Source organism: Trachypithecus francoisi, unplaced genomic scaffold, assembly GCF_009764315.1.
Source record: "Trachypithecus francoisi isolate TF-2019V2 unplaced genomic scaffold, Tfra_2.0 Lachesis_group0, whole genome shotgun sequence".
NCBI lineage: Eukaryota > Metazoa > Chordata > Mammalia > Primates > Cercopithecidae > Trachypithecus > Trachypithecus francoisi.
In genome coordinates, this window is record NW_022681453.1 from 133,534,050 (window position 1) to 133,549,531 (window position 15,482).

The 15,482-nt window shown below is 41.3% G+C and overlaps 1 protein-coding gene across 7 annotated transcripts in view; it reads right to left on the minus strand.

The window, feature by feature from the left end:
- Positions 1-8,208: 8,208 nt before the first annotated feature.
- The window catches only part of DGKG (diacylglycerol kinase gamma), a 217,004-nt gene continuing 209,730 nt past the window's right edge, over positions 8,209-15,482 (minus strand). For 3 of the 7 annotated variants that reach the window (XM_033211966.1, XM_033211963.1, XM_033211970.1), the window contains one exon: positions 8,209-11,160. In XM_033211966.1, coding sequence (XP_033067857.1) covers positions 11,062-11,160 — 99 coding nt within the window. In that variant the 3' untranslated portion in view covers positions 8,209-11,061. The remainder of the gene's footprint in view (positions 11,161-15,482) is intronic. The other 4 variants (XM_033211962.1, XM_033211965.1, XM_033211964.1 and 1 more) reach the window with 2 other exon arrangements.

The following is a 15,482-nucleotide window of genomic DNA, read 5'->3' on the forward strand; positions in this document are numbered from 1 at the left end:
CCATTTCTCGTGGTGTCAATATCAGGAGAAGAGAAGGTGATGTTTGGTGTTATGAACTCCATGGTGTGAGGAAAGGGGTGGCGAAGGGAGGGGTGGTGTTTAATGATTCAAAGGCGGGCAGATGTGCACTTGGGTTATGGATAAGAAAGCTTTCCTCTTGATGTGTAGGAAGTCAGGTAGGTGCCCATTTAGCTCCACCATGCACAGGCTGGGAATCTATCAGGCCTTGGTTTCTAGTTGTTGCTTCTCCCTTAGGCTGTGCTTAAAATGGGAAACTCATTTTGTTCATTGACTGAGACAGGCTGAATATTCTGACACCTGCTATCACTCATTTTTGCCTGCTTTTCTTTTGTTTGGCAGAATCACTGAGCTGGTAGACCTTTGCAAGCAAACTTACCACCTACCTTGCCCACCATCTTGTCCGTAACGTGTGCAGTCAGCCCACCCTGATCCCAGCAGCTAAGCACAGAGCAAGTGGAATGATACCTGCTTTCCATACATTTTGCCTATTGAAAATTATCTCTCACCCTGCGTAAATGAGCCAAGCTTTTCAACCAGGCTTCCCAGATGTTCTCTCGGGGGTTGACACACTTCCAGATCAGTCCTGCCCTAGTGGAGGGGGGTATCTGAACATCACAGCAGCCTACTCCCCACCGAGTCTAGCTTCCTATTATTCACATGATGCGGTAATAACTATAACTGTTCTTTAGCTGAACAGATAAATCTGCAGACATGATGTTCTATTGTTTTACCTGTTCAAAATAATGTGCCCAGCCACTCTGTAACTACTAATGCTTTAAACAGTTTTTTTATTTCAGAATTAAGAACATGCATTTTTCAGGTGAATTTCTTTTTCTTTTTCTTTCTTTCTTTCTTTCTTTTTTTTTTTTTGAGACGGAGTTTTGCTCTCAGGCTGGAGTGCAGTGGCACGATCTCGGCTCACTGCAACCTCTGCCTCCTGGGTTCAAGGGATTCTCCTGCCTCAGCCTCCTGAGTAGCTGGGATTACAGACGCGTGCCACCATGCCCAGCTAATTTTTTTGTGTTTTTTTTTTCAGTAGAGACGGGGTTTCACCATATTGGGGCCAGGTTGGTCTCGAACTCCTGACCTCAAGTGATCCGCCTGCCTCGGCCTCCCAAAGTGCTGGGATTACAGGCGTGAGCCACCACGCCCTGCCTTTCAGGTGAATTTCTAACTCCTCCAAGTGTTTTGCATTTTCTCTTTGGCGTCATTAGTGCTTACAACACTTTCCAATTTAGTGTCTTTTGATAATTTAGTTCATGGGCTGTTTGCTTTCCTGTTTCCAGAAGAATCAGAAATGTTTCAAATACAGCTAAGACCGTCTTTGGTTCCACCCAACACTTTCTCCTCATGAGTGATGGTAAATGTCCTCATGAATTTCTGCTTGGGAACAACTGGACTCAGTCAGTTGAGAAATGACAGAGCCCATATGCACAACACCTTGAAGCCTTCCTTCAGCAATGCGGATGATACACACAACCTTGAACACTTCAGAGAGAATCCTCCGTGATGATGTTGGCTCAAGTATTTTGGTGTAAGATGTCATGATAGCTATAACTTACTCATAACAAATCCAGCCAGAAAAAGATGAAACAGGGCAAAATGTTAACAACTGTTAAATCTAAGTTATGGGCACTTGGTTGCTCATTATACTCATGGCTGCAGTTTTTTTGTATGTTTGAGCATTTTCATCATAAAAAGAATTTATTCCCAGATGTTCAAATTTCAGGAGGCATATTTAACCTGTGGGGGCTTCGGGAGGCTGACAGGCAGCAGATGGGAGGCAGGAATTGCTTAGTTCTCCTAGGTCTATTATCATTACCTTAATGTCTGCTAGTAACAGAGTACGACAATAGAAAACCCCAAACAGCAATTCCGTGACACCCTCTGTTATTAACACCTTCCATGCAAGTATGGTTCTCTGAGTTAAAAGATGTAGTTCTCAATCCCTTTACCTCAAGGATGTTGGGGAGAGAGGAAATATTCACCAGGGAAACTTTTCTTTTCTTGAAGATCATGCCATTTTCTGGTAACCAATTGGTACCAGTTTTCTTAAAGAAATAAAAAACACAAAAAAATTTCATTCATTACTTTGAAAGTACTGTTGTTTAGTCCCTCAACAGAAAATGCAAACTTTCTGGAATCTTATTCCGGATTGCCAGTTATATTGCGGGGTTTTAAAATTCATTTCAATTTCTATTTTCTAGGGTACAAATACATTATTATTTTTGTTATTCCTCACCTTGTAATTCCTCTTAAGATTTCATTTTACAAAGATTTTTGCTTTTTGGAGAGTTAAAAATGCTCAATTTTTTTTGCATCACTCTAGGCAGTATATATATATTTTTTTGTAAAAGTGTTTTTTAATCTTGGTAAAATAATAAAATTATATTTCACAATTTGCACAGAGTCTGACTAAAGGGCAGAGGCATATTACCCTCAGAGTTTAGAATAAAGCCAGATTTTTCAGGCCCAGTTCCACTGTAGAGTTAGTATGCACTGCAGTCTCAAACATTTTCTTGTTCCCTCTAAAGCTAGGGCCAATTTCATTTCAAATGGAGGTTAGAGTAAAAAAAATCACTTTTGTGTTTTACCACCTTCTCTAGGCAGTATTTTTTATCCCAAATTATGATTCACCCGAAAGGTTTTTAAAAGGCCACTTCAAATCTCCACTCCACCTTTAGAGATGTTACTAAATTCTGATATTTGACTACCTGACCTTATTTCTTTTGCCCTGATCTTTACTATGGTCTCTGCATATCTTTTAGTAGCATTTAATACTGTGTGAATACTGTGATCTGGCTGAGTTCTTCACCAGGTATTCACCGTTGTCCATCCTTCTCAAGTAGTGCTTTAGGATATTGCCCAGCTGGTGCCTAGGAGCAAGGACCTGGGAAGGTAGGAGGAGGTTGACATGGACCTCCTGCTGCTCAGGGCTGCTGCCCCACCTCAGTGCGCCCCTGCATCCAGACACATGAATGCTATTTCCATTCCAGCTCTGCGGAAGAGGGAGGAGAGGGACTTGGGTTTCCAGTTTGAGAAGGGAGTAAGTCCTACACAGGGGATTAGTTTTGGGGTAGTAAATCCCTGTCCATTCCTGCGGCTCGGAGGAATTCGTAATGGCACTGCAGGCACAAACGTGGACTTTGAAGGCAGGTACTGACAGGTCTGACTCCTGGATCTGTCACTGTGAGCTTTGCTCTGTTTCTCAGTTTTCCTCACTTGTCAAATAGAGAACCATATAGGTTTTTGTGAAGTTCCAAAGGGGTCATAAAAATAGTAAGCTTTGGACTAGATAATAAATGATGTTGTTATTTAGTAACAATTTCATTAATACCGGGGGATTTCTATTTTATCATTTACTCGGCTTTAGGCTTAAAATTTTTTTTGAGGATTTCTCAGTTCTTCCTTCTATTTTTGGGCTATAGTGTTCATGCCCACCTCCCTTGCCCAAATCAATCTGCCAAAAAATCCAGTTCTCTATCTCTTTTCATCTTATGAATCTGAATCTTATTATGCTGATCTCTTACTATGTTGTAACTCTACTTCTGTGCTGCCCTTTTATTCTTTGTCAGTTCTGACCTTATCTCTAAGAAGTGAATTGCAAATATTTCTGTCTTTCTGTCCAAGTCGAATTTCATATTTTCTGAATCACGTAGCTGCCCTCCATGTGACCTAGAAAGCCCTTTGATGATCCATATTTAGCTGTATCCATCACTCAACAGATGTCTGGGTAGTTAAAGTCCCCCATGAGCTCCCTCTACATCCTGTGGTTTCAAGTTCCTGAGTTGTTAGTTAAAAAGCTTTCATCCCCCTGCCCCCCACCCATTCCAGAGTAGAAGTACAGATACCCACTTTAGCTGTTCATTCATTTATTCATTTGATAAATATTTACTCATTACCTACTGCATGCTTGATACTGCATTAGATGTTATCCTCTTTGTTCCAAATTGCATTTGCTTAATCTGACCCATTTAGAGTAGTCCTCCAGGTTTTCTGATTTCTCTGGAATCAGCATTGAGCATCCAATTAAGCCGTCTCTTCTACCTGCAGGGTTTCCTGACCCCTGGGAGACTTGGAAGCTTAATTGTAAACTCTGATGTCTTGCTATAATGTACCTGCTATTCCATGCACAGATTTCAGACTTACAAAGGTTCACCACAGCTCTATCTAGGGGAGTTTAGTTCGCAGATGAGGTTGCAAGGCTCTGCTTGTCGTCCTGCACCTTGGACATGAAGAATGAAGTGGCAGCAAGGGTAGAACACCTAGCAAGTTAAGTAGCTAATTTCCAAAACCCCTTGGTTTTCTGTGTCCCTGGTTTCCCACAGAGATGCCTATGAGGAAAGATGCTTCTCTGCTTTTTGAGCTCTCTGGATCTTCCCATTAGATAGCATCTCTTGGCATCTGAAAGGCAGCTTGCCATTCTGTTCTCCTGTGGAACACAGATGGCCCAGCCCACGCCTATCACTAATGAGGATTGCATACAGAGCCTCCTTGCTGGAGGCTCCCTTCAGCAACCCCAGTGCTCCTTCCCTTTGCTGGCCAGTCACTGTTGACCATGGCATTTAAATCTGAGAAGGCTCTTTGCTGCTCTCCCACTCACAGAGCTGAACAAAAAAATCTATTAGGTGTAAGTTCTGGGAAATGAGTTGCATTCAGCTAGAACATGAAGACATTGAGGATTGAGGAAGGGATGGCTGCTGATTTGATTGCCAGGGTTTTGGGATCCAGCTGTCCATGGAGGCTGTTGAGTTTTAATATGAACAAGCACTGGAAGTTCTTCAGTAGGAACATGATTAGCTAGTTATACAGAGGTTAAACAGATGGGATATCAATTTGTCAATGTCATATTATTTCAAGTAGAATACTAGTATGATTGGAAACAATTAGAATAGAATTTTAAAGGCACTAAAATATAGTGGAAAAAGCGTAGATTTTCTTTCTCTTTTTTCTTTTCTTTCTTTCTTTCTTTTTTTTTTGAGACGGGATTTTCATTCTTTCACCCAGGCTGAAGTGCAGTGGCACGATCTTGGCTCACTGCAACCTCTGCCTCCCAGATTCAAGCGATTCTCCTGCCTTAGCCTCCCAAGTAGCTGGGATTACAGGTGTGTGCCACCACACCTGGCTAATTTTGTATTTTTGGTAGAGACGGGGTTTCACCATGTTGGCCAGACTGGTCTCAAACTCCTGAACTGAGGTGATCCACCCACCTCGGCCTCCCAAAGTGCTGGCATTGAAGGAGTGAACCACTGCACCTGTCTGAGCATAGATTTTCATATGAGACAGACCCGTGTCAAGTCCTAGTTCTGTCACTTGCTATCTGTTGGACAAAGTACTTCACTTTTCTATGCATGAATTTCTATATCTGTAAAAAAGTACAATGCCAATATCTTAGGCTGCTCTGAAGATCAAAAGGGAAAGTACATGAAAAGACCTTGACACCGTGCCTGGCACCTAGTAAGCAATGAATGGAAATTTCCTTTCTTTTTTTTGAGACAGAGTATTGCTCTGTCACCCAGGTTGGAGTGCAGTGGCGCGATCACGGCTCACTGCAACCTTCCACTCCTGGGTTCAAGCGATTCTCCTGCCTCAGCCTCCTGAGTAGCTGGGATTACAGGCATGCACCACCAAGCCCAGCTAATTTTTGTATTTTTAGTAGAGACGGAGTTTCACCATGTTGTTCATGGCTGGTCTTGAACTCCTGACCTCGTGACACGCCCACCTCAGCCTCCCAAAGTGCTGGGATTACAGGCATGAGCCACCGCTCCCGGCTGGGAGTTTCCTTTCTTATCTCCCTTTCCTGTTTTCTCTTTATTGCAGAAAGTTGAAAGATGCACTCTAATATGGTAGAACATCAAGTTGAGCTAAAATCAATGGCTCCATGTGAAAGTTTGTACAATTCTGCTCTCCTGTTTTATTTAAAACTTGTTTGAATTTGAGATGTAGGATAGTTTCTTTTTCCTTGCTATTGCAAGTCTGATACAGGTCTGATATTTACAATTAGAAGTTCCAAACTGCTAATATGGACCTCGGTAGAAAGGCAAAATCTGTTTGACTTTAATACTATAATCCATTTTTTTAAGTTCTCAGAGCTACCAAGGAGCAATCACAACCACCACCAGCGACCCCTGAGGGTGCCAGTGAGTCAGGTCAATCCTGCCATGTCCAAGACTGGTCTAAATGGTCAGTACTCCCAATCCAGAAATTGCTCTTGGAGTCATTTTTCATTCTTTCAGAAAATAAGGGACACCAAGAAATGCTGTTCAAAAGGAGTTAATAAATTTACTGATTTAACATTAATGCCTACGAAAACAGTTTAAATAGCTTTTGGGGTAAGGTAGATTAGTTACTGTTGGTTTCCCATCCAACAAGGTCAAAGCTTTTTCCCATAACTGCAGGTGCATGTTCATTCCTGCACATGGCAGTCCTTTCCATATTAGAGCAGCTCCAGGAGCAGTTATTAAATTGAATAGAAGTTAACCTGTCTACAACTGTGTTTTTCAGACCTGATTCTGTTCTCTGGAGTTACACAGATAAAGTCTGATCTCTATCTGCTATCACGCCTACCCTTTTATTTTTTCTTGTCTTCAATCCCCTTTCCAGTCCCTTCCCAACTCAGGAAACAAAGGGCCTAATCATTTATTCTTGCTTGAAGATGGATAGAGGGGAACAATAAAAATAGACAAACAATCTCATAAAGAAACAAGAAAAAGTGTCGTAAGAATGGAGACTTGGCTGGGTGCGGTGGCTCACGCCTGTAATCCCAGCACTTTGGGAAGCTGAGGCAGGTGGGTCACCTGAGGTCAGGAATTCGAGACCAGCCTGGCCAATATGGTGAAACCCCGTCTCTACTAAAAATACAAAAATTAGCTGGGCGTGGTGGTACACGCCTGTAATCCAAGCTACTCAAGAGAGGCAGGAGAATCGCTTGAACCTGGGAGGCAGAAGTTGCAGTTAGCCGAGACTGCGCCATCGCACTCCAGCCTGGGCAACAAGAGGAAAACTCCATCCCCCACCCCGGCCAAAAAAATAAAAAAAAAGAATGGAGACTTCTTGTTCTAGAAAAAGCACTTTTTGAGATATTATTGTAGAGGATGGTTACTTGCCTGTTTCCACCTCCACTGAGAACAACAACAAAATAAATGGTGGTCTTAAGGCAGTGTTTTCTAATCTATAGATATTGACAAATAAAGGACTCTATGGTTCTTTACTAGGAGTTCTCAGAGACTCTCTATGTACTTCCCAGAAAAGATTTAGCACTTGACCACAGAACTCTTTTTTTCATGGAACATTTGATGGATACTAGTGTTTTGGGAGACACATCTTAGGAAGTTATGGTTTCAGATATGCTGTGGGGACTCAGACTGAACATTTGAAATAATTTCTTGATTGATTACTGTTAGATCCTGGAGCTGGTGGCCAAGGAAGACTGTGAAGTTTCCTTCCTTGGAAGATTGGTAGACTCTTCTTCCTTCCCCCAACTCCCCCTCTTTTAATACTAGAATTAGGCATGCACCTGCCTGGGAGTGCCGAGGTGTAGGCTTGACATATAGGGGATCTGAGCATCTAGATCCTTCCCATCCCCGTGATTCTATTTTTATGGATCCCAATTGTGTAGTGTTGCATGGAAGGCACAGACTAGCTGGGACAGGAGGTAACTGAGAGTTTTGGCCAAGAGAAGAGGGGGCTAGAGATGGGAAAAGTTGATTCAATTATTTTTGGCAGGAGTTGGAACCAAAGCAGCAGAAGAGAGTAAGTTTTAAGACTCTCTGGCAAAGTAACTTCCTAATCTGTCACTGAGTATGTGTAAAAAAGTGATTAGTGGGTCTCTATATTTATCATGATTACTCACAAATATGTAATTTACATAATATATACAGCACATTAAGTACTATGTCACCTTATATAATGTGCATATGTATAATGTATATGCATGTTATGTAACGCCAGTCTGGAGGCTCTTCCAGGTTCTGCCAAGTATTTCCTAATTTATTTGGCAATTTTAACGTATCTTTTCCATCTGTGGAAAGAACTCTCTTGAGAGGAGCTGGTCTCTGACCTGAATATAATCATCCTACTAGGTCTATCTCCACTCTCAACACACTGGGGAAACTCCAAAAAGACTAAGCCATAATGGAACACAATTCCTAGTTCATCAGTTTAGGGACAACACAATGTACTAAAGAGTTCCTGCTTTACAGTTTTTATTGCTATTGGGGTAGAAGCATGGGGGGCAGGTGAGAACATGTCTGTAGCATGGCCAGAATCAGAATAAGAAATAAGGGACTAGGTTCTCCCCTGACTAACCATGTGGCTTTGAGAAGTCACTAAACCTCTTTAAGCCTTGTTCTTCTCATTGAGATTGAGATAATAATACCTTCTCGGCTAACCTCAGAGGTTGCTATGAGGGTCACTATGATGAGGGACTCCACAACAAGAAACCACAGTCATAGTGTTTAAAGGATGATTTGCAAGTCATGATTAAACAACACAAGATTTACTAAGGTTACCAAATTGGAAGTGCAATTCCACTGAAGTTGTTATACTCCATGCCTCTAAGAAGGACTTGGGATATGTCTCTCAAGCAATATTGCAAGTCTTGTGCACTAGGGTACAGCAGGTAAGGGCCATTTTCTGCACAGCCCCTTCATGAGACTTGTGAGTCTCTGAGAATCAATTTCACCTGTTGATAGTGCCATGTCTCAATAGCCTCAATCTTGGGGGAACTTGGCTGAAACACATGCATGAACTTCTGTAAATGTCTTAGAATCAGTGACCCCAAACCTGAACCTGCCTCAGTTTCAGAATCAAGTGGCTTCCAAGATAGTACCTGTAGTAATTCTGGAGCTTGTTGGTCCCATCACCAAGAATACCATCATTAAAGATATACTTCAGGTGGCCTGGTTTTCCCCTTAGTTAGCATTCTGCACTATTAGGTTGAGCAGAATGGTCTTAGATCTTGCTCCTAGATGGTCCTTCACAGTTAAGTGCCATTTGTACACACAATCTTAATATTCCCTTCCTTATCCAAAGTTCCTGTCCAATGCAAGGAGATTAGAGGCAGCTCAGCGGAGTGATATCAAATGGGTCCAAGTTTCCACTGAGAAATCTCAGAGAGGGATGAAGGCCCAGTGAAGCTCTGAGCGGCCTTGCCTTTGGGAAAGGATGGTAATGCTGGCACTTGCTGAATGAAGCGCACTGAGCTCTGCTGAGACCCCTCTGTCCTGGCTGGCAGTATCTTGCAGAAGATGCCTCAGTCCTCCTTGTGACTCTCCACTGAGGTCATCCCCGCAGTCAAGGTTGTTTCCAAACTAAGAGACTATGATGACCATGATAAGGTGACATGTGGAGAGTTCAATCTGATGATCTCTTTAGTACCTTTGACCTCAGACCAACTTCTTTTCCATTCAGGCCAGAGAGAACCTCTGGGAAGCAGCATGAGGCACTCGTTTTCTTGTGTGGGCATATCCCGTCTACGCATGTGCTGTACGTTTGTTCCTCCCTGGCAACCTGGATCCAAGTGGAGTCACTTTTCAGTGACCGGAAACGACCCTACTCTGAGATGCATGGGTTCTTTTCTCCATTAAATATCTTTGTAACGGCACCTACTCTCAAGCTGCATTAGCCAAGACACCATGGAAAAGTCTCTGAACTTTTCTGAGACTCAATTTTCTTATCTGAAAAATGGGAGAGTAAATCCAGCCCAGCAAGTCTTTCATGCTTGTTTTGAGGATCCAGAATAGGAGTTGTCAGTCTCTTCATTCATAATAGGGAGCTACTTTCATTCCCCTTAACCCTTGTGATCATCGCAGGGAGATGCGTCCTGATAATGAAACAGTGGAGTGGGGGAGTAAGAACCTTCTTTTTCCTTACCACTTTCTGTCTCATACTACCTCTGTTATTTTTTCAATCAGGAAAAGTCCGTCAGTAAATAAATATTTATATATATATATAAATATATAGGCTAAACACATATATACACACACACGTAAGACCATCAGAAGGTCCTTCAGGTCATACTCTGGGAGTGGTGAGTGCAAAGAAGCAGGAGGTAACCATTTCCCAGTTTCCCTAGCAAAGTTCCTTCCTTCCCATCTTTTCTGCCTTCAGGAATAGTCTGCCACCAGGGCTTGGAACTCAAACAGGAAACACGCTTTGGCTTGAAAAAGAAAGAAGCTGGGGGTGGTTTTTTTTTTTTCTTCCCTTTTTACACAATATTATGACACCAATTTGAAAAATAAATCCCAGTTTCTCTGCTTTCCCTCCCAGGTGTTCACAGAACTAAGAAAATAAATACCACATCTAAGGTGTGCTGTGCAGGCAGCTCTGGGAGCTCTTGGAGCCGCCTCTAAACAAACATACAGCCACCAGGAGAAGGCTCCGGGAAAATAACAAGTGCCCACTGATGGTGCAGAAACCCAAGAATGGAAATACAGCTTTCCATGGCCTTTCTGCCTCCTCAGCAGGTTGAGGGAGAAGTTGTCACTCAAAGGACGACCAAGAAACCAACGTGCGCCTGCTGAGCCCTGCCAAGGATTATGCTGTGAGAGCTGGAGGCTGTTTTGTCTCTGTACAGAGGGACCTTTGTGCAAATTCTTTGGAACCAGAGCTCTTTCCCTTGGCCACATCCGATCTCACCATAGGCAGGAAACCTGCAGCCTGCCCCTCACAAGCATCCGTGAGGAACCTGCAGGGCTGGTAGAAAGAAAGGGGGATTTCTCTTCAGTCTCAAAAAATTCTACTCGAGGCCTGTGGGAATGTGGAGGTTGCTGCATGAGCCAGCCACACCCTCATGGGCCCTAAGTCCATTCAAAATGTTTTGTTGGCACTGGCTCTGTTACGGGTATACCCACTGTTGAAATAGAATCTATGGCAAGGTGACGTTTTCTTCCCGAAGGGTGGTTTTGCTTCCGCTGGTTAGAGAAGAGTGTGTAAGTGTGCATGTGTGTGCATGTGTGAGTGTGCAAATAAATGTGTGTGTGAGTGTGCATTATAGTTTCTTGTTTTCTCTCTTGGTTTAGCTGGTGTTTGGCACACTGTTTAGTCTTTTGAACGGCTCTTCCTCCTCAACGAGAAGAAGCTGCTCTTCTGGGGAGGCCCCATCATCATGGGCGCTTGGTTCTTGTGAGTAATTTTAATCTAAAAGCAAAGAGGCAGAAATGAATTAGTGGCATGCAAATCTCAGTAGCCCAAGGGAGAGTGAGCCACAGAGAAAGGAAAGGCCAGCTTCAGGCTGGAAGGAGCCCCATGCAGAAGGACAACTGTCCTTGAACGGCTTCAAAATTGGCAACTTGACCCTGACTGGGCCTGGAGTTTGGCACGGCTGGGAGTGAGGGGCGGAAGCACTGGAGAGACAGGTGTGACCTTCCCACGTGGTGATCAGCTCACACCTGTCTTGTGTCCTTGTATTCACAGACTCTCAGAATGTCACAGCCAGAGGAGACCTCAGGGACTCAATCGACCCCTCTGCAGGAGCCCATTAGACTAGCCTAAGTTCACAAACAGAGCAGCAGAACAATTAGAGCCCAGTTTTTCAGATTCCCAGCCTCCATTGTTCCTGGTCATTCCTGCCAAGGCAGTGCTGAGATGTCAATCAAGTGACAGAGACTTTGGTCTGACCTCTGACTAAGCAACATTATGTGGAGAGTTCCCAAGTGAGTGCCTTAGGTATTTCCTCTTTTCTTGGCCTTCTAGGGAAGAGCCTAAATTCTTTTTAAAACTTTTTTTTCTTTAAATTTTAGGGTTTATAAGTGTTTTCTCTTGTAAACTTTAAGTCAATTGGAAGTGAAAGACACCGATGTATTCTCATTTTTGCCTTTCTTCCCAACCTTATCCTCAGGTCATGACTTTGAAATAGTTAATTCCTACTTGAGTGTGGCCTTGCAACCTTAATAATCTACATTATCAGTCCATCCACAATATTTATTAAGTATGATAATGCTCAGAGTAGGATGATGATGTGGGAACAGGAAGCACTTAGAATTCAAAGACCTGGGTTTGAGTCCAGACACTTCCACTTCTTTGCTGTGAAAATTCAGACGAATCATTGAATCTTCAGAGCCAGTGCTTACTGAACTGTAAATGAGGGGGATAACATTTGTCTTATTTTCCTCACAAAGATCAAATAATAGATTGTCAATGAAAGCCCACTGTAAACTGTAAAATGGAAAGTAACAGTTAGTGAAATCCTTGTCTTACAGAGAAAGAGAAAGAGAAAGATGGAGGTCCAAAGAAACAGAACCTATGAACTCATTCTTGTGGGTTTTACCGCATTGTAGGAAATGACAGTGTGACCACAGGGAACAACAGAAGAACTCTTGAACACAGAGACCATCAACGAGTTTAAATTAATCTCGGCTAAACCAAGTGGCGTCCAAAACAAGGTGGGCATGGAATGAGAAAAGTCTGATGGGAACAAGGAGGAAATAATTTTAAAATTTGAAGGAAGGAAAGGAAATGTGTTGGTGAAAAGGGCGTGGGTAGAGAAGTCACAGATGAGCAGGTTGAGTTCAGGGCAAACTATGAGAAATGTGGTCATGGACACAGGTAGGGCAGCTGGTGTGGGGTTTTAAAGGGAGGCAGAAAGACTGGGTTCACATGAAGAAATGAGGAAGCGTGAGAGATGGCATTCTACACTGGAGAATAACATGACAAACAAACAAACAAACAAACAAAAAACCCAAAAAAACAAAAGAATGTAACTGGACAATCAATCAGATTTTGCAGAGGGTGGGGAAGAAGTGTGGGATTTATTGATGAGTTGGGAAGTTCAACTACATCGTTGGTTCTCAAAGTGTGGCTCATAGGCCAGCAGCATCAGCATCACCTTGGAACTTGTGAGAAATGAAAACTCTCTGGCATCCAGACTTACTGAACCAGAAAATCTGGGATGTGGCCCAGCAATATGTGTTTCAGAACCCCTGTAGGTTATTTAGCTGCATACTCAAGTCTGAGAATCACCAGACTAGATAACTAGGATCATCTTTGACTTTGAGATTCTGCTATCATCTAATTCTGGGAGAAGATTCTGAATTTTGAGGCTCAAATTATGCCCCCTAACTGTGATGGTGAAGCATGAAAGATCATCTTACAGTGTTACAATAATGAGACAAGTTTTCTTAATAAATATATATAACTTTTGTATATACATATATAAACAAATATGGGCCTCTTTTGTTTTGTTTTTGTTTTTGTTTTGTTTTGTTTTTGTTTTGAGATGGAGTCTTGCACTATCGCCCAGGCTGGAGTGCAGTGGCACGATCTTGGCTCACAGCAACCTCCACCTCCAGGGTTCAAGTGATTCTCCCGCCTCAGCCTCCTGAGTGGCTGGGATTACAGGTGCCCGCCACCATGCCCAGCTAATTTTTTGTGTTTTCAGTAGAGACGGGGTTTCACTATGTTGGCCAGGCTGGTTTTGAACTCTTGACCTTGTGATCCACCTGCCTCGGCCTCCCAAAGTACTGGGATTACAGGCGTGAGCCACTGTGCCCAGCTGAAACCTTTCCCTGAGTGTTGGGCTTAAGGAAATTTTTAGGAAATTTCCAACTTTTTGCAATGACGAGTAATATAGACATGACATTCTTATATATCAATCTTTCTGTATTTCTGGTAATCTGTGTTTTACTTAGAATAAGTTCCCAGAAGTATATGAACAATTTTAAAAGTGAAAGTAAATGAACTAGATCAATGTATATTGATATTTATAACTACAATTCTTGATACATGGGTCTGCATGCTTTTCAGAATGGCTGTTAACTGTCGATACTCTTGCCTCACTGTATGAGTGTACTGGTCTCCCCATACCCTTGACAACAATGAATATTAAGACAAACAAAAAAGCTGTGCTAATTGGTAAGTGAAACATGGCATAGCTTTCTCGCTGTTTTAATTCAAAAATCTTTTATTCCTTTTTAAAAACTTGTGATATTAAATATTATTTCATAGATTTTTAGCCCATGGCACTTCTTCTATGAATTCTCTGTTCACTATTGCATTGTTAGTATTTTTTTTCCACTGGATTCTAATAGCTCATTTCTTTATACCTTGTGAGAATTAACCTGATCTTTGGGATAGCGATTGCAAACATCTTGTCCTTAGTCTTTTAAAAATTTCATATTGATTTTTTGACTTGTAGAAATTAAAATTGGTTAATAGTCAAATATGCCACTTTTTCCTTAGAAAATCCCTACCCACAGTGTAATTATGATCATCTATTTTTTTCTGGTAGCTAGGAACATTTAATTCTGTAATTGAATTGGAGGGTTTTTTTTTGTTTTGGTTTTGTTTTTGGAATATAGTTTGAGGTGAGAGGTTCTATATAATGACATTTTCTGAAATGCAATTTCTTGGATATTGTATACTACACTGTTCATTCCTATCTAATTAGTTTATAATGTTTGTCTTTCCTTCATTAGCTTTTATGTATACTAGGGTTTCTCAAGGCTTGCTTCTGTACTATTGATTTATCTATCCAATATCATGCCAATAGCATGTTACTCAAATTATTGTGGCTTTATAATTATTTTAATATCTTGTGAGAAGTTATTTCTCAGCATTCTTTTATAAAACATCCTAGAAACTGCATTGTTTGTAGAGTTAAAAAAAATCTTACCACCTACAAATAATGACAGTTTTGACTCTTTTCTAAATAATTATATTTCTTTTCTGCTTCAAGTATATATTGCATTGGCTAAAATTTCCAATGTTAAAAATACATGTCTGGTTCATAATTTTAGTGAGAATTCCTCTAGTGTTTTACTATTAAGTAAAGTATTGGTTATGGTTTAACATATATTTAACAAAGGTATTCATTAGTGGGGGAGAAGCCTTCTGATCTTAGTTTTCAAGAGTTTTTATCTTTAAAAATCAGAAATGTTGAATGTAATTGAATACTTTTGGGTCATCTATTTTATCATGTAATTTTTCTATTTAAACTATTAGAAGACTTTCTTTTGTTCCTTTGATATGCTCAGAGGGGTGAATGATTCTTTTAATACATTGTTCAATTCTACCTACCAATACTTTTAACTATAATTCTTATGTCATATTTATATTTGGGAGTGGTCTATAGTTTTCTATTTTTAAGTGTAATTTTTGTTAGGTTATTGCATGTCTTCATTTCACAAGATAGATTCAGTAGCTTTCCATCGTTGTCTATACTATGAAATAGTTTACCTAAGTATGTATTTCCTAGTAGTATGGAAGATCTCCCCAATAAGGCCACCTGTTTTAAGATCATTTAGTTTGTAATTCTTCGAAATAATTTGATTTCATTAATGGTTACCAGGATTTTCATTCATCTTCTTAAGATGTTCAAGTTCATTAGAATCAAGATGATTATATATTTTGTTATATATATTTATTTTTTGAGACAGAGTCTCACTCCATCACCCAGGCTGGAGTGCAGTAGTGTGATCTTGGCTCACTGCAACCTCCGCCTCCTGGGTTCAAGGGATTCTCCT